Source organism: Nanorana parkeri, unplaced genomic scaffold, assembly GCF_000935625.1.
Source record: "Nanorana parkeri isolate BGI_ZX_2015 unplaced genomic scaffold, ASM93562v1 scaffold34, whole genome shotgun sequence".
Classification (NCBI taxonomy): domain Eukaryota; kingdom Metazoa; phylum Chordata; class Amphibia; order Anura; family Dicroglossidae; genus Nanorana; species Nanorana parkeri.
In genome coordinates this window covers 262,756-286,024 of record NW_017306302.1, presented here as the reverse complement: position 1 = coordinate 286,024, position 23,269 = coordinate 262,756, and the positions used below count along the sequence as shown (strand labels likewise).

General features: G+C 41.7%; 1 protein-coding gene across 1 annotated transcript in view; it reads left to right on the top strand.

The window, feature by feature from the left end:
* MTX3 (metaxin 3) overlaps positions 1 to 10,196 on the top strand; it is a 37,682-nt gene extending 27,486 nt beyond the window's left edge. The window contains exons 7-9 of the mRNA XM_018569221.1: positions 1,263 to 1,420; positions 4,572 to 4,660; positions 10,011 to 10,196. Of these exons, the coding sequence (XP_018424723.1) occupies positions 1,263 to 1,420; positions 4,572 to 4,660; positions 10,011 to 10,121 (358 nt within the window). The 3' untranslated portion in view covers positions 10,122 to 10,196. The remainder of the gene's footprint in view (positions 1 to 1,262; positions 1,421 to 4,571; positions 4,661 to 10,010) is intronic.
* Positions 10,197 to 23,269: the final 13,073 nt, after the last annotated feature.

Sequence of the window (23,269 nt, the reverse complement as noted above, 5' to 3'; positions counted from 1 at the left end):
TAATAATTATACATCAATTAATTTAATTGCAACACTCAATGCATCAATATAACATAGATTGGAATTTTTGAGCAATAATAATTCCCACATATAAACCAAAACTGTGATAGCTGTCATTTAGAGTGTATGTCAGGCCACAATATGTAGTACATCTCTGCAATACATGCACATTTCCCAATGTTTTATCCCTTTAAAGACTCTGTGAGTACAGAAAAATATATGTTGATCTGCCAGAAATGCACTCAGCTCCCAAGTCTTCTGGACTGACAACACAGCATTTTTGTGGGCTGAATGGTATCGGCCTTACCAAGTAGTCTTTTGAACTACTTAAACTCTCCTACTGTCCTATTCTCCATAACATCAGGACTAATTGTTGTGTAGTTCAAAGATAGGAACTGGGAGGGCTAACCTGGTTCCTTGAGATAACACCAGCAGTCAATTGTACCAGAAATCGGGAACACCGCACACCGAGATGCAAAATAATATACTTGCTTTATTAAAACAGCCAGCAAAAACAAATTCTTCTGTGATGTGTTTCGTTCTAGGAAAAGCTTGAGAAAGGCCTTTGCCTAGTGTGAAATGCGTCAGTTTAATACATGTTCATGCTGGCTGTTTTAAATAATGAAGAATTTTATTTTGCATGTAGGTGTGCAGTGTTCCTGTTGCTGATACAAATGTTAGCTGCAGATTTCTGTAGAGCACCCTGATAGCGCTCTGATATGCAGATATAAAGTCCATATACCTTGTTGCACTCCTTACCGGTCTGTCCCAATGATAATGGGTGCCTGCAATGAATGCGCATGGCGCCACTCACACTACAACAGTAGATAGAAAGATGTCACCAGCACTCCAATCCAGAGATTCACATTCGTGTAAATCCATTTTAAGAAAAGCGATTTCGGGCCCGCGCAGGGTCCCCTTCATCAGGCTCAGTAGTGACGTCATTACTGAGCCTGATGAAGGGGACCCTGCGCGGGCCCGAAATCGCTTTTCTTATGACTTTTGTCAATAAAATGGATTTACACGAATGTGAATCTCTGGATTGGAGTGCTGGTGACCTCTTTCTATCTACTAATATGCAGATAACCACCTTCCGTGGTTGCTGACTCTGACCCACCCTCTTCGCCTTACTACCTGGAGGTGCCCGCTATAGAATGTAAATGTATGTTCAGTAATTCTTTGTGTCAGCCGCAGAACGGAACTTCATGCAAACATTACAGTAGTGCTTACAACTTTAAGCAAGCGTTTTTGTCTGATTTCAGGCCTACGTCTTTGGACGCCTTCGTCTTTGGTTTCCTGGCTCCTCTCTATAAAGCTCATCTTCCCAAGGTCCAGTTGCAAGAACATTTAAAGCAGCTTTCCAACTTGTGTGAATTTTGTGACCATATTCTTAGTGCCTATTTCACACAGAATGCTGAAGGTATGTACACATCATCTGTTGCATGGCTGGTAAAGCTATAGGAAGATATTGGTGTTTGGGGACTACACCACTAGCATGAAATTGATTTATTTAATGCATGATCAGGCAAAGGGCAGTTAAAGCCAGCCAGCCAAAATCTGCTTTTATGGTTTCACGAAGCTGTGTCGCCTAAGATACTCAGAACTGATTTTGGGTGGTGGGTGTGTTACTGCAGAGCAGCACTGCAGTTTTCACTGTTGTTAAAGAAGAACTCCGGGCAGAAGAAAACGTAACCCCTGCAGTGGGGCCACACTGCAAGGGTTAAGTGCTCATTTTCCCCTAGGGTCTAAAATAACACAGATATTCTCACCCGAACCTCGGCCCTGCCTGGCTGTACACCGATCCCTACAGCTTCTCCCCCCCTCCGGTCCGGTGATGGTATGTCTCTTGGTGTCCTCGAGTCCTGTACACCGTATTGGACGTGATGACTCGTATGTTCTTAGACTGCTCTAGCGGAGCTGGCTGCAGGATCCAGTCTAGCAGCCAGCTGGCTCCGGCCTTCGGGTGAGTATTTCTTTGTTATTTTAGACTCTAGACAAAAACAAGCACTTAACCCTTGCAGTGCGGAGGAGCATGGTTTACATTTTCTACTGCCCAGAGTCATTTAAAGCATATCTAAACCCAGCAGAGATATGGTCAAGTCTGTTGCTGCCCATTCACAGGCTGGTGTTTTTTAACTGAATCAGATCAGTCAGATCAGTCAGGTCTCCAGAGTAACTGTGCAGTGTGGCAGGGTTGTATAAATCTCCAGACTGCATGGACAGAAATACAAATCCTTTGTCAGGCCAAATAGCATTTATATACAGTTAGGTCCATAAAGATCTGTACATGATTATTATTGTTTTAGCCTTGGAGTTCGATAATGAATGTGAGCTGAAAGTGCAAATTGTCAACTTTAACCTAACTGTGTACATTCCATCTGGGTAAATGGTTTAGGAGTTACAGCATTGTGTGTGTATATATGCAGCCCCCTCCTTTTCAAAGAACTAACATTACTTAGGTAACTTACAAGCCGTTCCATGGCCAGGGATGGGCAGTTCCTTCAGTATTTCTTTAATAAGCAGGTAAAAGGTCTGCAGTTTGGTCTAAGTATTAGACTTGCATTTGGAAGCTAATGCTTTGAACTCAAATTTGAGACCCAAAGAGCCGTCAATGCACACAGACAAGACCATCATTAAGCTGATGAAACAAAACATACCTATCAGAGAGTTAGCAGAAATATTAGCAGTATAAACAACAAAAAACAAGGAAAGAAGCGCTACTACCCTCCGATTATACATGCATGTTTGGAAATAAACAAATTTGGATTACGTATAATACATAAGGATCATTTGTGAAAAGAGGTGACTGTTTGGTGGAGGTAATAGGTGAGTCAGTGGTCACTGATGAAGAACTGGTGGCGCCAGCAGATGGGGGGATCTGCTCTGGAAACTTGAGCGCGAGTAGAGAAGCTGTTGGCTGAAGACAGCATCAGGCTTCCGCAGATGTGCACATATTGGGCACTGGATGTAGCTGTCGAGTGCTATCAAGACTCAGCTGACCGTCGGGGAAGCCGCTCTGCTGCGGTTGCTGCGCTGTCAGTAGGCAGTGAGTGAGTGACAAGATATCGTTAGGGAGCGGTCACGGCACTGACAGGCTGTGGGGTCCGTCTCGCCGGATGAGAGGAAGTGTTAGGCGGCTACACGTTTCGAGGCAAGTCAGAAATGAAAAACCAGAACTGGTTCTCTCCTCGCGCTCAAGTTTCCAGAGCAGATCCCCCCATCTGCCGGCGCCACCAGTTTTTCATCAGCGACCACTGACTCACCTATTACCTCCACCAAACAGTGAGTCACCTCTTTTCACAAATGATCCTTATGTATTATACGTAATCCAAATTAGTTTATTTCCAAACATGAATGTATAATCGGAGGATAGTAGCGCTTCTTTCCTTGTTTTTTGTTTATTCTGTATACAGGGTTCCTCTCCCTGTTTAAGGAGCCAGCACACCCAATACCATTTAACCACATTTATCCACTCAGTCATTTTTATAGTAGTGCGCTTACCATATTTCCTACAAAACATTTTACAAAACATTAGCAGTGCCCAGATCAGCAATGTGGTAGATTCTTAAGAAGAAACAATGCCCTTGCTGAGTTTAGCAACCCCCTAAAAGGCCTGGACCACTGAGGATGTCAACTGCTGGGTGATTATAGAATTATTTCCGTGGTAAAGGAAAGCCCCTTCATTACATTAAGTAAAGAACATTCTCTAGGAAGCAGGCGTAGTATTGGCAAAGTCTACAATCAAGAGAAGACTTCAGGAAATTAAATACAGAGGGCTTACCTCAAACCACTGGTAAAGCCTCACTAATAGGAAGTACAGCGTAGACTTTGTCAGAAAACAAGCCTGCCCAGTATGGAATAATATTTTGGACATATGAAACTGATCAGAAAAGATCAACATGTACCAGAATGATCGGAAGAAAAGAATATTGAGATGGAAAAATGGGCTCATGATCCAAAGCATGCTACATCATCTGTGAATCATGGTGGAGGCAGTGTTATGACATGGGCATGTATGGAGGTCAGTGGAACTGGGGCACTAGTGATGACTGGTGGAAAGAAGCAATAGGATAAGTTCTGAAGTGTATTGGGTTACACAGTCTACTCCCAGTGAGCCAAATACTACAAAACTGATAGGACAGTGCTTCATCATACACATGGACAATGCATCGAAATATATTGCAAAAGCATTCCAAGAGCTTTCAAAGGCAAATAAGTGAATTATTCTTCAATGGCCACATTGGTGACCTGACCTCAACCGGACTGAACATGCATTTCACTTGAGGTAGAAAAACCAACAACTGAAGAAAGCTGCCATGAATACCTTGCGAAGCATCACTAGGGAGAACACCCAGGTGATGTCCATGAGTTCTAGACTTCAGTCACTGACCATAAAAGATTTTTGGGATCTGAGGGGCACTCCAGGTATACGGAAAAGGATTATTAAGCATAGTTGCAGTCTAACAAAAGTTTCAAACCCTCATTACTTCATTACTTATTTGTCTCTTTCACTGTCTGCTCTAATACTAATGATATTTCCTGCTCTCACCTTCTCTTCTTTGGCTCTATAGGCTCACCTCCTGCTGGCCAGGAAGCAATAGATGCAAATTTACAGAAACTTACACAACTTGTAAATAAGGAATCCAACCTCATAGAAAAGGTTATAATCTGTTTCTAATGTTCTTTATTCCCTTTCTACTAATCAGACCTGTGTTTATAACCAGCATTCTTCTCCTTTTGTGTCATCTCTTTTTCCAGACCCCCAACTATGTGTTTAGCAATGTTAACAGTGCAATAGCTAGCAAAATAGGTATATTGTTCTTGGAAGGCTGTAACTTAATGAATGCTGCTGAGAGAAGGATAAAAGCATTCTTCTGATGGGATGGAAGGGGGTCTATCTTAAAGAAGAACATTGGTTTATATTATTCCAGGGGTGGGCAAACTTCAGCCCTTCAGCTGTTGTGGAAATACAAATCCCATGAGTCACAGTCACAGACATGACTCTCAGAACAGATACATGATGGGATTTGTAGTTTTACAACAGCTGGAGGGCCAGAGTTTGCCCACCCTTGGAATAATACAAACCAATGTTCTTCTTTAAGATAGACCCCCTTCCATCCCATCAGAAGAATGCTTTTATCCTTCTCTCAGCAGCATTCATTAAGTTATTCATTAAGGGCCAGAGTTTGTCCACCTGTATTATTCCATGTATCCACACATAGAAGTGTATGTTTCTTCTAGGGAAAAAGTCTAGATCCCTATACTATGGCTTGCTGGTAATGGCCATGTGAAATATCTCTATAGCCAAGGCTTTTCTTTTTAGTTGTCCCCTTTACCCCTTAGTGTAGTGACAAGCTGTCACATTTCCCATCACTACAGTATTTGTCCCTGTGACAGTGGTCATTAGGATTAATAGAGAGGGTGCATTTGTCTGTGCTCCTGTGTTGATCCTGTCTGGCTGTGCAAAATACAGGTGAAACTCGAATAATTAGAATATTGTGCAAAGTTCATTTATTTCACTAATGCAACTTAAAAGGTGAAACTAATATATGAGATAGACTCATTACATGCAAAGCAAGATAGTTCAAGCCGTGATTTGTCATAATTGTGATGATTATGGCTTACAGCTCATGAAAACCCCAAGAACCCCAAATCCACAATCTCAAAAAAGTAGATTATTACATGCAATCAATAAAACAAGGATTGTACATAGAACAATATCAGACCTCTGAAAAGTACAAGCATGCATATGTGCTCAGTACTTGGTTTGGGCCCCTTTTGCAGCACTTACTGCAATTACTTTTGCATGATATTCTAATTATTCGAGTTTCACCTGTATATGAGAGATTTATCAGTCACTAAGGACAGCAGTGTCCCTTTTGTTCCAGTTTTCATAGACCACATCTTCCTTGTCCCAGTGTTGATGACATTTGCCTTCAGTATGTATTGCATTGGAAATTAAAGACCACATTACCTAGAGAACTGAACAATACACATCTGTTAATGCCATTGCTGCTCAGTCACAATTCCCTATAGGTGTTCATCTGGAAAATCATTTCCCATTTCTGGGAATTAAGTAGCTGTGAAGGGATGGGACAATCTATTGGCACAGCAAATGGGCCATTACAGCCTAGATCACACTCCTGTGTCTAACCGGGAGACCAATGAGGGCGCATCTAGAAAAGCACACCGTTTGTTCACGTACATAGCTAGTGATATGATTGATTCGCTCTTGAATTACTTAAACAAAGCTTTCTTTATACCCGGCTGGCATGCCTCATTGATTATATTTTGCTTTGAGCCCAGTCATATTTTCCAGTAGTTCATAACAAACCCTTGTTTTCTCAATTATCCTGATTTCAGCAATTCGGCATCCTTTACGTGGAAGTGTGCTGATGTCATTGCAGGGGAAGTATCTATAAACAGAGTGTCTGTGTGCCTACACATTCATTAACCGCACTAAATGAGCTGCGTTGTCGTTAGGAAGCTATTTGGACTTTTCCCAGCAGCAATTTAACACAACTTTACTCCAGAAGAAATATTTAAGGAAATACTCTGGTCTCATTGAGGATGGGGACATTGATTTCAAATATGTAGCTGTTGAAATCACACAATAGAGCCAGTAAACGCACACACGTCCTGATTTTTATATTGCTTTCACATGTGATTGTCTATTGAAGGCATTGGTACACCACTATCATCATTTTTCTTTCCTTTAAAGACATGTTTTTTTCTGAAAGTGCATAGTAAAGGGGATCGTTCGCTCACCTCTCGATCCTGCCACGGGTCTCTGCCGTGACAGGGGAGGGGCTGGATTCCCACCTCCCCTCTCCGATCCGCCAGTCCTGACTGGCGGAACGGACGGGGGAGGGGGCGGGTACAGCTGGCTCTGGTAGGCAGAGCCAGTTGTCACTCACGCAGCTGGGCGGATCCAGACATAATTGTCGGGATCCGCTTCAGCTGCGGCGTCTAAGTATACCCAGAGCAGCAGCTCACGGTATACTGCGCGTCTCAGTATACCGCGAGCTACAGCTCGCGGTATACGAGCTGTAGTTTTGGTTTAGCTTTTGTTACTTCAAAATATATAAATAAAACATGTAAAATGTATCTGGGTGATCAGGAATAAATAAAAATAATGCAAATTGTGCTTTACAGTGTAGAAACCTTTTATAGTAACGTGATCTCTGTTATTTACACGCATATATTTTATATATCACTTCACGCACTGCATATGAATTGGGCACTATGACTTTAAGAGGCTTACAAGCTCACAGAGAAAGACAGACACACACATCCACAGTGACACACACACATACACAAACATAGTGACATACACACACACACAAACATACAAACATAGTGACATACACACACACACACATCCACAGTGACACACCGACACATAAACATAGTGACACACACACAAACATAGTGACATACACACAGACACACACACAAACATAGTGACACACAGGCACACACACAACATAGTGACACACACACACACATAACAACATAGTGACATACACACACATCCACAGGGACACATACAAACATAGTGACATGCACACAGCACAGTGACACACACACACATGCATACATACATAGTGACATATACACAGCACAGTGACACACACACACACACACACACACACACATACACAAACATAGTGACCTACACACAGGACAGAGAAAAACACAAACTAGTACCTGCAGCCCGGGACAAGGAGGCAGTGAAGAGAGAGGTGAGAACCGCTCCTCCCACAGTTCCCACAGTGCAGAGAGTGGCCCGGAGGAGGTAGTGTGAGACTCAACACAAGGCACGTGGCAGGGGGGACAGCTGGAGATGCAATGCTGGCTGAGCGGCTCCAAAGTCAGCACAGGGGGCGGCGCGGAGCTGAGATCATTGCAGTAGAAGCCCTGAGCCCTGTACACACCGTTACATCTAAATATGTTTGCAGCTGTGTCAGGATCTTTCCGCCCCCTCCCGCTGGCGCCCTCAAGCGGCTGCTTGAGTTGCCTTACACTAACGCCGGCTCTGAGTATGGCCACAGTGGCCATCATCTCCTCTAGTATATCTACAGTCTCCTATACTCATCTCTAGCATTACATCTACTGAACATTATCAGGGTTATTCACAAAAGGGTAGAGGTGCACCGAGATGAAAATTTCAAAACCGAAACTAAATCGAAATTTAAAAAAAATTCAGGCCAAAACCGAAAATGTTTTGGTTTTTTTTGTTTGTTTTTTTCAAATATTTTTATTGAATATTTTTTACTTTACTTTTAGGGGCTTCGGGGAAATATCAGGGATCTAACCAGACCCCTGATATTTCCCTTTTTAAAATAGAAAAAGATTTGAGGACACAGAGTCTTCAATCTCTCTCTTTTTCTGCAGCCTCTGTTATAAATGAACAGGAATCCTCTATACTGAGTGCTCCTGATCATTCATAACTGGAGGACATGGCATGTTTACTATAACCACAATTATGAATGAACAGGAGGGGATGTAGATCACTACCCATTCATTCATAATTGAGGATATAGTCAACAAGCTCTGTCCTTAATTATTTACAAACACTCAGCGATCACTGAGTGTGTGTACCCGCTCTCCATCCTGACAGCTGTCACAGGAGGCTGAGCGAGCGGAGCTCAGCATGCTGTGACAGCACTGGCTATCTCCGCCCACACACCACTCTCCTCTGATCTGTGACAGGAGGCTGAGCGGTGTGGGGAAGAGAGACGCCGGCCGCTCACAGTGCTCTCCTCCCGCAGCGCTCGGCTGCCTGTGACAGTTTCTCTCCTCCCCGCTGGGACACAGAGCAGCGCAAGAACGGATGCACTGCTGTATCGGACAGAAAATGGCACTTTCGGCATTATGCCAAAAGTGCCATTTGCGGCCGATATATCGGTGCATCCCTACAAAAGGGAGAAGAGTTTGGAGAAGGCAGGAGAAGTGAACAAACTAGGCCAAAATAGCAGATTAGGAAAAATTCTCCAATTCAACTCACATTCCAGTTATGTTGTCCTAGATTGTTCACTTCTCCAAACTCTTCACCCTTTTGTGAATAACCCTGTATGTGTGGCTCTTCAGTAATGCCAGGCGCCGCAGTTGAGGTCCCCTATACCTTTTGAGTTGGAAACATCTGCTTTAAAGGATAAAACTACAAGGTGCCTGCATTTTACTTCTGTTTCCACTTTCAAAACTTCATGGTTATTACAGGTACCTTTTTTAACAAATGATCAAGACTCGTGAACGTCTGAGGATCGTAGAGGCTCTGACATTTGGCACTTGAATTACAAAGACAGGGCATGACACCAGGGGTTAAGCTGTGGACTAAGGTACCTCAACACTGTTCTTTCCTTGGACATTTTAGGCCAGGTCATGATCACTCTAAAGCTCATTTGGTTTTTTTTCTTTCATCCTCTGCAAGTCAGAACAATGAGTTCTATGTCCGGCTTTGAAATGTGCATCTGCAGACCCCAGCTTTCACCAGATTTTGTTGTTTTTTCACAAAGCAAACACGTATTTCTTAAATGCAATGCTGAGGATAGAGCATAAATTGTAACAAGACAGTATGCAAGATCTAGTAATCTGTGGAAGTGAAGCAGACATCCTCTTTGGTTAAAGGAAACTAATGAAAGGTTATTTCTGATTGTTTCCTTTGGCTGCAAATGGCTGCAATCACCTCAGTGGAATTCGTAGACTTTTCCCATATGCCAAATCTTAGGTAGTAGTAAGCAGACCTAATCCTTTTCCTGTGTACTTCTGTGTATAATTATTGAATGTGTTGTGTCAGTAAGGCTCAGTAAGGCAGTGCACAGTGCATACCCCCAGCAACCAACCATATTTCAGTTATTGTAGTCCTATAAGATAAAGATACATTCTGATTGCATGCTATGGATTACTGCACTCTGTGAATTTCTCTTGAAAAAAGTCCATATGAGTAGTATTTGCTGGTACTTGTTTGAATCGTATAGTTTGTTAACATACCATTGCGTTCTCTACAGATGGATGATAACCTCCGGAGGAGCCCTCAGAATCGTCCTCAGACACTGACAGCACTACATCCTCCTGCTTCCACTGCGAATAGAGATTCATCCCAGTTCCTCACACCATGACTATGCCTGGCGCTCCCATTTACTGCTAACCAGGTCCAGCCAGAAGTCCTGTGTGTAACCTATTCTGCCTTATGGCTGCTTGGTATAATGGGTCAGCCCTTTGTCAAAGATCATCCTTAAAGGGACACTAGCCTCGACTTTAGTTTCATGTTAGATGTCAAGTATATGTATGTCTTTAAGTTGTATCATTTTATTTATTTCCATTTCCTCCCTTCATGTGTTCTTTCTGCAACATTCCGTTAATTGTTGCCTTACAACCCTAGATTGCAGAACAGAAAGGCTTTTTTTTTAAATTATTTTGGACTACATTGTACTCTTTGGAGCCCAATATATCAAGGTTGGCTGGCCTTTCTCTACAGATTTTCAGCTATAGCCATTCTTTCCTTGTTGGCAACTAACTAATTCATAAATAAAGGTGATCTTTTTGTAACCGTTTCACCCTAGCTGTGTAATGAACGATATGAAGGGGCAGCCAAATGAAAATTTAGGTGGATTACTAAACAGTTGTGTTTTAGTTTTACTATGTTGCATTATCAGTCCACCCAAAGCTAATATTTCCAGTATCATAGAGTATTGGCCATCCAAAGCTTAATCAAACTAAAAATTTTAATGTCCCATTACTGTGGTGGTCAGTTGAAGAAAGACCTCTTTACATTGTTGATTAGTGGAAGAAATGTCCCTCTTACAGACCGCTGAAATAATCATTGGTGTCAATGGTTTCTTACCTGATCCCTTGCCACTGGTTCTGATGTAGGTGCTGGAACTATGCAGGCACAATCAGGTGGGAGATCAATCCACCACTGCTCAGGGAGCCCCCAGTAACCTCTGAAGGAACCTTAAGGGTCCATCAGATGGAGAAGTAAATCAGAAAATAAAGGACTCTATGATTATTGCGTCACTGAAGAAGCACACAAGCCAAAAAATACACCAGCGGGAAACAATGCAAATGTTGAGAGACACAAAAGCTTATTCTGCTCAGTGAATGCTGCCATCCTGGGGGTTGGAAAGGACATGGTCAGAAGCACCTGGGAAGCACCCCCTTTTTACCTTTTATAGGGACTCAGCCTAATACTGTACTAAATATTACAGGTTTGTTGTTTTTTTCTTATTTGGTGATAGTGTCTCTTTAAGAAATAAAGTTTTATTGAATCAGCTTATAACGGGTCTATTAATAGCTGATTGTCACTTCTCTGGGCATTTTGAAAATGTAAAGAGCTTTTAAAAAAAGTTTACATTTTCAGTTTGAGTATTGAATGATTTTATTTAAAAGGGGCCGTCTGTAAAAGAATGAAAAAGAAACTCATATGCTTACTTTCATTTTCAAACAATATCAAAATGACATCAAACTGAATTTGTTACATCCTGCAACATCTCCACTTTTTATTATTTTAAAGAAGAACTCCAGGCAAATAAAATCGTAATACTTGCAGTGGGGCCACTCCCTCACTGCAGGGGTTAAATGTTCATTTTGCCTAGGGAGCTAAAATAACAGAGAGAGACTCACCTGAACTGTGATCCCAGTTGGCTCCTAGTCCGGTCCCTACAGCCTGTCTCATCCTCCTCTCCAGCGATGGAATATTCCTCAACATCCTCATGTTTTATACACTGTATAGGACATGATGACTCACAGGACCTTAGACCGCCAGAGCAGAGGGGTTGAAAGACTCCAGCGAGCGGTCTAACAGCCAGCCGGGATCGTGGTTCAGGTTAGTATAACTGTTATTTTAGCTCCCTAGACAATAAGGGCACTTAACCCTTGCAGTGCGGGGGAAGCCCCACTGTAAGGATTAAGATTTTCTTTGCCTGGAGTTCTTTAAAGATGAGCTCCGATCACAACAATTTTTTTGTTATTAGGGTTTACAACATCATAAAATATGTGACATGCCCCTGCACATTTTGCACCAGCACTAGAGGCTACCATACCAGCTACTAGCACTAGAGGCTACCATAATGTGTTAATGTATTTAGTGTTTAAAGTGGGGTCCTTAACTGACTCATCTATATGGAGCCCCCTTCCCAGCAATAAAGTAATGGGTATCCAGTTGGCGTTAAATATATATTAATTTTGTGAAAAATATGTGCCGCGCTATATATATATATTTTACACATATTTTTCACAATATTTTTGGTTTAAAACTATTTTTAAATTTAGTGCTCACTGCTTATATAGTTGGAGGGCGCAACGTCTATTTATATATAATATATTCTCTCAAATGCTTTCTTGGGTTCACTGTAATAATAAAAGACTATTTGTGATAGCAGTTCCTCTTTGATTCTGCCAAAATACTCCTGTTAGTATATCTTGTAGACTGTCTAGTAATGTACATAGGTTTATTTCATTTAACAATTAGGCAAGGGCTCAGCAAAGCCAGGCAGATTTCGGTTTAATCTGCATTTGTATTCATGGGAGCTTTCTTTAATTATGACAAAGCATTGGTATTTATTTTAGAAGTGATTTACAATAAGTAGAAGCAGATTTGCAGTTTGCATTTTGCTTTGATAATTGTGGGAAAAAACACTAATCTGCTTATGTGATGAAAAGAATCTACTTTATGCACTGATGGACATCCCTAACCACATGAAGCACGTGTAATGGTGATAATCTAATGGTCGGCTCGAGATCACATTTACTGGACCATAAATAAATCAGAAATAGCAGAGCACACACATTATTTATTACTTTGTATGCTTAAAGGGGTTTTCCACCTTAAGCAAGAAACGCAAAAATGATTTCAGTAGGGGAGTAGTGTCTGTATCCACTCCCCTTAGAGAGCATATGTTGACTTCTCATTCTGAAATTGAAGAACCTTAAAGGGAATTCACTTTTAGTCTACTTCTAGTTCTACTGGCACTGAACACAAATGTATTTCAAGAGCATTTTAAAACTTTTGTCAGAAGTCATACAAATAAACGTTTTCTACCTACATTTCTGAGCCTTCAGATCCAGAGATATCTACTTAATATTAAAGCCTATTTTAACCCAAGAAAAAAACTGAATACAGTTTACTGTAGTTTATTAATCCTTAGATGTAGTGACTGCATTTTTCCCCTGTACTTTTTACCTTGTGATCCTGCCAGTAACACTTCCTGTCTTCGGGTGACAATACTCACTCAGCATAATATACCGTATCTATGGAGAAGTGTTGTCAAGCTTGGCTGCTCTCCTGATTTGTACAACAAAGACCTTTTCCTGAACTCTTCTCTATATCATAGATGGTAGTCCTAAGAGATGGCTGGAAACTGGTTAGATCCCAGCAGAGGCAAAGAGCACAGCTGACAAGATTTCTGGCAGGATCAGCAAGTATTTACCCAACAGATATAACAAGCACGTCACATGGTATATTTCACAGACCAAGAAGGGTATTGTTGGGTTTTACATACCCTTTAAAACAGGAATATACTCCCCTGTGTTGCATTGGTGCAACATCGGCAAACTCCCTCGCTGGTGCCGACATCTCCTAGGCGTCTTGTGGGTCCGGGATCTTCAGCCATCTTGACTGGCTGGACGGAAATGATTTAACATATTAAAATATATACAGCATAGAAGTGGTGCATTTGTTTCCGGTGCAGTGCTCTACTGAAATCGTGACATCAGCGAGCGTCGTAGACTGGAATGTTGTCCATCTCAGGGTTGCCAGCATTTATTGGTAACTGAACAGAGGGGATATGGTGCAGAATCCAGCTTCAGTGTCCACAGGAGAACCAGGGTGAGGGCCACAGGACAAATTGCAGCTATGGTCTATTATTTTGGGCCTTAAAGCGAAACTTTACCCATATTATCAAAATAACAGCAAAGGCACCTTTAGGCCTCGTTCACACCTGAACGTTTTGTAGCGCGTTCTACGCTCGACGAACGCTCTACAAAACGCTCAAACATCTAAATCCCATTGTATTCAATGGGTCTGGTTCACACCTTGGCGTATTTCAGCCTGTCCCTAACGCGCTACAAAACGGCCCACGCCTGAAAAGGTGCATTTTTCCCCTGTACTTTTTACCTTGTGATCCTGCCAGTAACACTTCCTGTCTTCGGGTGACAATACTCACTCAGCATAATATACCGTATCTATGGAGAAGTGTTGTCAAGCTTGGCTGCTCTCCTGATTTGTACAACAAAGACCTTTTCCTGAACTCTTCTCTATATCATAGATGGTAGTCCTAAGAGATGGCTGGAAACTGGTTAGATCCCAGCAGAGGCAAAGAGCACAGCTGACAAGATTTCTGGCAGGATCAGCAAGTATTTACCCAACAGATATAACAAGCACGTCACATGGTATATTTCACAGACCAAGAAGGGTATTGTTGGGTTTTACATACCCTTTAAAACAGGAATATACTCCCCTGTGTTGCATTGGTGCAACATCGGCAAACTCCCTCGCTGGTGCCGACATCTCCTAGGCGTCTTGTGGGTCCGGGATCTTCAGCCATCTTGACTGGCTGGACGGAAATGATTTAACATATTAAAATATATACAGCATAGAAGTGGTGCATTTGTTTCCGGTGCAGTGCTCTACTGAAATCGTGACATCAGCGAGCGTCGTAGACTGGAATGTTGTCCATCTCAGGGTTGCCAGCATTTATTGGTAACTGAACAGAGGGGATATGGTGCAGAATCCAGCTTCAGTGTCCACAGGAGAACCAGGGTGAGGGCCACAGGACAAATTGCAGCTATGGTCTATTATTTTGGGCCTTAAAGCGAAACTTTACCCATATTATCAAAATAACAGCAAAGGCACCTTTAGGCCTCGTTCACACCTGAACGTTTTGTAGCGCGTTCTACGCTCGACGAACGCTCTACAAAACGCTCAAACATCTAAATCCCATTGTATTCAATGGGTCTGGTTCACACCTTGGCGTATTTCAGCCTGTCCCTAACGCGCTACAAAACGGCCCACGCCTGAAAAGGTACATGTACTACTTTGGGCTGTTTTTGTTGCGCGTTTCCATGGGGATACAGCCAAGTAGCCCTCGGAAACGCGCATTTGGCGCAATACGCCTAGGTGTGAACCAGGCCTAAGAAATGTTTAGTAATGACAATCTACGAACACATACTTCTAGATAATTGCCGGCTTTGTATTCTTTGTATACTTTATTTCTCTTTTCCTCCCCAGTCTTCTCACAGTGGCCATTTTTACTAAGGGCATATTTTACTAAGGACATCTCCCTTTACTTCCTGGAACTCTGGCCCATGTGACCGTGTGCATCATCTCGGGAGGAAAATGCCTTTCCCTGAGATCTTGTGAGATTTTCCAGCAATGCTCTGCTGATGTAACCTTCCCAGGATGCAATACTTGGGTACAATTACATAATTTGTGCCAAAGAATAACAGGAAGTGAAAAAAAAAAGAAATTGTAATAAAAATGTTTAACAAAATGAATGTAAGAGGATTTCATGTCAGCATGCAGAGTCGAATGCTGATGTGATTTTTAGTAAAAGGGGGTAAAGGTCCGCTCAAAGCTATCCAAACACAGTTTCTCTTATTTAGCCCCATACTGAATGAAATAAATCACTCAATTTCCCCACCCATGCTAAACGGCATGGATGAACAAATCTTTCCTACAGGGCTATTGTATTCAGGTAGCTGGCGCACACAGGTGTCCCAATACTTGATCTGTCACTGCAACTGATTGGTTGCAGTTACTGTTTTTACACCCAGCTGCTTCAATTGTGTAATCTAATTTTGGAGCTGACATAGCCACCCACAGCCTAGATTTCGGCTGATTCAGCAAGAATTGTCCAACATTTGAGCTATGTATGGCCAGTGTTGGTTTCCCCCTTCTGTATTTATAGATGAATTGCACTAAGCAGTGTATTTACTTATGCTTCCACAGATTTATCTCTGGAGTTGAGATGGTCCAGTATCTGTCACCTCTGTATCTGGGGAATCCTGGGGGGATTTATCAGTACAATACAAATCTGGATCATTCTTAGATAAGCGAGAGCTGGAGTGCAAATGTCAATAATTCAGACCAGACACTGATGAGCTCAACCTGTACTGTAGTTTTTCATATAATATTGCCCACAAATAATTTTCTATAATACAGTTTTATATCAATTTTGGTATGCGATCATATGATATAGGAGAAATCAAAATGCTTGAATGTTTCCAATTCTATTCTTTTACTATATACAGTTACCTTTGTGTAGTATTTTGTTCCAAGCAAAATGTAGTTGTATATACTATATGTTCAATGCTTAATATTTTCTTATACTACTGAGATCAAATGTCTATTATAACAATGAATATCCTAATGTACATAGTTTTAGTATTGCCTATGGTACAGTATGTACTTGCCAACAAAGTATATGAAGTTGCTTGGGCTTGTCTGCCTGGATGTACAGATCATTTTCCACTCCACTGACATAGCTTTGCTGCTTCTGTGTGCCAATGACAAGGTTAACACACATATTATATCCAATATGCAGGCTTTTTATTCCTTGTAAAACCTTTCTGTCAGATGGCAAGAATTTTAAACCTTGTTGAGGATAAAAGAAATGTTGGTATATTTATATTTAAAGCCAATAGCGCTAGAGTACATAGCTGCCGTCATTGTGTCCCTGCACTATTAGCACTTTGTCCAAATTATTTTAGCGTGAACTGTGCTGACGCTCCATAAGGTTCCACCTCCTCCACCAGCACAGAGCACTAAGCACTTGGGCTCACCTCCAAACATAAGGTATTAAAGTGTGTTCTGTGTCATTGCTTCAAGTTGTGACTTCATGTATATTGACATGCTCTCTATCTGTAGATCTCAATGTCTCATTCATTTAATGCCAGCTTAATTATATCCATCCTTTTGAATGAAATAGAACTTGCTATGCCTGTCACAGCCCCCTAAATCTTTTCTTACCTGCAATCATATATATCAGTTTTATTTTTACCGGACTGACCCTACACAGACCTTACCTGTATGGATGTTCCTAGGAGCCATCATACAGAAACATATTCAATACATCTCTAGAATACTCGTACATTTCCCAATGTATTTACCATTTAAAAATTCTGCAAGTATAGAACAATACCTGCTGATCTGCCAGAAATCCAGCATTCTCCTAACTTCCTGTCTGGGCTTAAGCACAGTGCCTTCCCTGCACTTAAATCCCAAGTAGTGGTAGCTTTGCCTTGCCAGAATTTTACCTATCCTCACCCCTCTGTGTCCCTCTCCACATGCATACATCAAATTCTATATAATAAAAGCAGTTTGTCGCTACAGGAGAAATATCTCATACCTGGACAGCAATGCATTAGTCATACATGGGGAATGAACAGCTGCATAGGGGCTTTTCTTAGCCACAAGGTAGGTAAGGGACTCCTTTTTTTGTTCTGATGGGGATTTTATTAGTTTCCTTCGTAAATGGGTTACAATAAAGGCAGTTTTAGGCCCCATTCACTAAGGATCCGTTGCGTTAAAAAGCGAATGCTATAGGGTTCCCACCGCACTCCTGACCAAGAATGCCCCAAAGTTAAAGGGGGGGGGGGGGGTTGCTGCTGCAGTGACCATGGATGGGGCTGCCGAATCAGTCAAAAAGAGATGAATGGTCAGCAGTACATCAAGTGTGTTAACGCAAGGGCATTGAAAAATGAGTGGGGCCAGTTCACACTGACATTTTGCGTTGCAGTGTGCTGAATAAAAAAATAGAGCATGCTCCTACTTTTTTTCAGCACAATGCGATGCATGCTACACAACGCAAGCCAATACAGTGAAGTATGTCCACTCTGGACATGTTATTTTACATAAAGATTGCCAAAAAAAAGAGGAAAAAAAACGCAACTTAATGGAAGCAAATCGGAAGGTAGAATTGCAAGTCAACGGATCCTCTGTTGACTTGGGAGTACCTTCCGATTTTGGTGTGAACAAGCCCTTCAAACAAACATGAGTCTGCGGTCTATGGAATACATGGAAAAGCAGTGACATGTTGCAGGAACAAAGATAAATACATTAGTAGATAAATTGAGAGGTAGTAATTGAGAGTATAATGCTGTCAAATCAGTTCCAATACCTGATGTAAGTAAGAATTTAGTTGCCCCCCTGCTGTATCTTAATAAAGGTCTAGGGAACATATAAGTGCATTTGGGAGGGGGGTGTATTTGCCGGTATTAGAAAAAATTATAACGGGTATATTAAAGGACAAGTGCAACTTAAAGTGACATTAAACCCTCAGATTTTTTAACATAAAACAATACTGTAATGTGTGCCTTACTGTAATCAATGGTTGTTTCCCTTCTCTTTGCTGCTCTTCCTTTTAAATCCTCATGTCTTCTCATGCTGGGCAGAACTTCCCTTTTCAGCTTAGGGCCTCTTCCTGTAGTGCTGGCTCAGGTTACAAGCCTATACAAACCTATACACAGACACCATATATCCATTCCTGAGACAAGGCAGTCTGCTGCAAAACAGAAGTTCTGCAGAGCATGAGAACAGATACAGATTTAAAAGGAAGAGTAGCAAAGAGAAGGGAAACAACCATGGATTACAGTAAGGCACACATTGCAGTATTGTTTGCAACTTAATGGAAGCAAATCGGAAGGTAGAATTGCAAGTCAACGGATCCTCTGTTGACTTGGGAGTACCTTCCGATTTTGGTGTGAACAAGCCCTTCAAACAAACATGAGTCTGCGGTCTATGGAATACATGGAAAAGCAGTGACATGTTGCAGGAACAAAGATAAATACATTAGTAGATAAATTGAGAGGTAGTAATTGAGAGTATAATGCTGTCAAATCAGTTCCAATACCTGATGTAAGTAAGAATTTAGTTGCCCCCCTGCTGTATCTTAATAAAGGTCTAGGGAACATATAAGTGCATTTGGGAGGGGGGTGTATTTGCCGGTATTAGAAAAAATTATAACGGGTATATTAAAGGACAAGTGCAACTTAAAGTGACATTAAACCCTCAGATTTTTTAACATAAAACAATACTGTAATGTGTGCCTTACTGTAATCAATGGTTGTTTCCCTTCTCTTTGCTGCTCTTCCTTTTAAATCCTCATGTCTTCTCATGCTGGGCAGAACTTCCCTTTTCAGCTTAGGGCCTCTTCCTGTAGTGCTGGCTCAGGTTACAAGCCTATACAAACCTATACACAGACACCATATATCCATTCCTGAGACAAGGCAGTCTGCTGCAAAACAGAAGTTCTGCAGAGCATGAGAACAGATACAGATTTAAAAGGAAGAGTAGCAAAGAGAAGGGAAACAACCATGGATTACAGTAAGGCACACATTGCAGTATTGTTTTATGTTAAAAAATCTGAGGATTTAATGTCACTTTAAAGTAAGGTTCATGTATGCTTTTTGCCCTCCTCCCCTGACCTAATAGATCCCACCCTCCCCCTCCACAGATGAATACTTGCCTCGGTCTAACACCAGTGGCCTCAGAGCATTCTTTTCATCCTGTGCTGCAAGACCTCTCTTTTGGACGTACCTGCGCAGTACAGCCTCATATACTTCTATGGGGTTGTACTGCGCAGGTGCGACCAGGACACAAAAGACTTGCAACAAACACCAGAGGCCTTGAGAGCCCTACCTCTGTAGGCACGCATCTGTGGAGGAGGAAGGTGGGATCTGTTAGGTCAGAGGAGGGGGCAAAAGGGTAAGTACACTTTGTCTGAAAATGCACTTATTCTTTCTAGGAAACCACAAGGAAGGGAAGAGAGAGAGAAGAAAAGATAAAAAGAAAGGGGACATATTTATTTTCTTTTTCACATGGCTGAAAACCGAGTTGTATGTGTTTCTTATTAAGGACAGTCCAGCATCTACCTACTCCTTCCATTCTAAAGGTGCCCATACACTGCACGATTCTCGTACGAGAATCGCGGGAAATCCCGCGATCGTAAGATAATTGTGCAGTATATGGAAGGCGTGCAACCGTTTCTAATGTACGGTCGTACGACTTTTGTATTTCGAGCATGATGGAAAGCCAGCCGAGAATTGTACGATTTACGGCTGGTTTTTAACATGATCGAGAGATAACAGCTGAACGCACGCGCACACTGCCCGTTCAGCATTGCAGTCATCGGAAGCCCGCCCCTCAGGAGGGCGGGCTTGTGATGATCGCAAGTACGATCTGCCTGTCCAAGATGGGCAGATCGTACGTTTTTTTTAAGTACTTTACAACCCTAGCAAGACAAAAGTATTGTGAGGGTTGTAAAGTGTATGGCCACCTTAAGGTGCAAAACTGTTCTAGACATCATAACGGTGAACCAGAGCAAACGTACTACAATGAAGTGCTTTTGTAAATGGCCTTTGTCTTGTGCTTACTGCCCAATGGTTCTTGACCTGTATTCGCCAGTAATGGCAGCTATACTTGCACAACAGCTTAGACGAGATGCAATTTTTATGGACGTACACTTTTCTGCCAGTCACTGTATGAGAAAGCTGACCAAATAGAGTGATGTAATTTTATCTTTTTATCGTTATTTATGGAAAAAATATTTATATGCGTGCATTGTATACCTCAACTATAGTACTGCAGAAATACAAAATCATATATTAACTGTATTCATCATTTGAAATGTATTTTGAAATCAGAGACTGCTTATATGCAAAGCTTTTTACTGAAATGCAAAGCAATGTATTTACCATTAAATATTATTAATTATTTTTTAAATAAAAGACTTCCAGTTTAGACTGTGTGTTAGACTTTTCTGTATTATCAAGATTAGATGATGAAGCTTACGTTTAAAGTGTATGTACTGCTAACATTTCATTTGTTTTTGGATAGGGTAAGGAATGGCTATAACCCTGTAAATGTATTTGTTTGCTGTGTCCTGTTAAAGCGTCACTAAACTCTCTAGTTAGATCTTAAAAATACATTCAAGTACCTTAACTATTAACAAAAATGTATTTTATTTGTGTATCACTCAAATCATCTCTGAATTGGTGCTGACACTGTCCTTCCATCTGAAGGGAGGCTACTTTTGTTCCCCATGGTCCCTGTGTGTGTTGTAAAGTAGTCACCACTCCAAGCTCACTCCCGGGATGGACTACAATCTCACGTTTAGTTTGCTAATATTTTTATATCATATTGCGATTGTAGTCCATCACTACTGAGTTCAGTGTCACTTTAAAGAGATCTCCCTTCTCTTTCTGTTCCTGTTTTGCTGATAATGCGTCACTAAGCCCTCGTTCACACCTGAACGTTTTGTAGCGCGTTCTACTCTCGACGAACGCTCTACAAAACGCTCAAAAATAGTTCCCACCTTGGCGTATTTCCGCCCGTCCCTAACGCGCTACAAAACGGCCCACGCCTGAAAAGGTACAGGTACTACTTTGGGCCGTTTTGTTGCGTGTTTCCATTGGGATACAGCCAAGTAGCCTTCGGAAACGCGCGACGGTCACGCAACTTTTTTACCGCGAATCGCGGTAAAAAAACGCGCGACAGACGCGCACATGCAATACGCCTAGGTGTGAACGAGGCCTAAGACATACAGAGGGGGTAAATCTGCTCATCCCGGGCATAGACTGCAATAAAATTAAGCAAACAAATCCTTTCACCACCAAACTCTTATTACCACTGTAGAAGAGTGCTCGATTAACTATGATACCCCATTATAGCTCAGTTTGAGAAATAGCCAGCACACTACCAATTAAATATTTATTAAATTCATAATGCAGAAAGTGTAACTAAAATATGTAAAGGAAGCCTAATCCACCAAAGTTTTGGGGTCACAATGAACCCCTTTCTCAAGGTGACAGAAATACAAAATACAACAGACAAAACCGTTATATATACATGTCCCAAAGGAGCAAACTTGCAGCACCTATATAAGTGCTATTGCCACCATAAGAGAGCCAGTGAACAAAAGAAGAAAGCCATGTAGGGAAAAACTTACCCTCCTAAAATATTCGAGGTTCATGGGTGGTGTGCTGGCTAATTCTTATACTAGGCAATATAACCCAGACGGGTTCTATCCCTTCCCTACTCTATCCAAAAGTAGAAGTTTTACATTCACTCTAAAATCCATCTCCAGTATAATTTCTATCACCTGCCCTCACTAGATTGAAAGATAAAAATTTAAAAGCTCTTTTTACTTACCTTAAGCTGCGGTCATGTGTCGCTCAGGTCCTGAGTCTTCTCTCTTCTTTTGTTTACTTCCTGTAGGGTCCTTCATTGGGTGTCCACATCAATGCCCGCATGAAGTGCATACATGCCATTGGCTGTTCAATGGTGTGGGGTCCTCACAGGATCCAGAAGAGGAATGATGTCATGTGAGGAGACAGTGGAAGACTGGAGGTCTCAGATGCCTCTTCAGCAATTTATGTTTGTTACATGTTCCCTTTCACGGGCGCATGTCCAATTAGATCAAGCTGCCCATTGACTAGCATTGGGATCCGCCTGAAAAACTGACAGTCTGACCTGATTGGACCTTCTGTCTAAAAGGGGCCTTATACATACTACAACCATAAATATTCATTTTATTGTAATTTACAGTCAAGACTAACATATTGCCCAGAAATCAAAACATTGTTTAAAATCATTATTGCTCTTGGTGTTAAGATCTGGTGTTGAGATATGGCTTTCGAACCAATGGATGGGAAACCTACATTTTCCAGAATCACATCAGAACTAATTACTAGTTTACCATTGTGGCTGTGCTATTTGGTGCCGGGACTGTGGCTGCAGAACAGTGGAAAGTGTGCAGTGTCTGGTCTCCCTTCTGCCAAGCTTAATCTGTAAGGCCTCGTTTAGACGGGCAGCTGAAGGGCTGTAAAATCAGGCAGTTGATCCTTGTTTCGTCTGCTCCTCAGACACCCGCTGCAATGTTAGCATTTAGGCTGGACAGCGATGTATACTTTGCCACAATGCTTTACTTCACAGCTCAGCAAAACATTACACTGCATGCCGCGTTTGGCAAGTGGTGTCGCCTGCCAAATGGGAACATATAGGTGAATGGGACCACATGGCAACTGTGTGCCAAATGCTTTGTATGTGATTGTGGCATGGTAGTTTGATTAAACTACCATACACCTATAGATTGTCTGCAGCTTGTCTATGCTCGGATGGAAAAAGTGCAACAGATTCCTCCATCTACGCTAAACTGTGTGGATGGAGGAATCTCCCACTGGGCCAAGCTTCAGTATTTGTCTGGTTATGTCATCAGGATTCATGAACAAGAAAAGACCTTGTGATCTCCTAATTGATATGTTCAGTGGA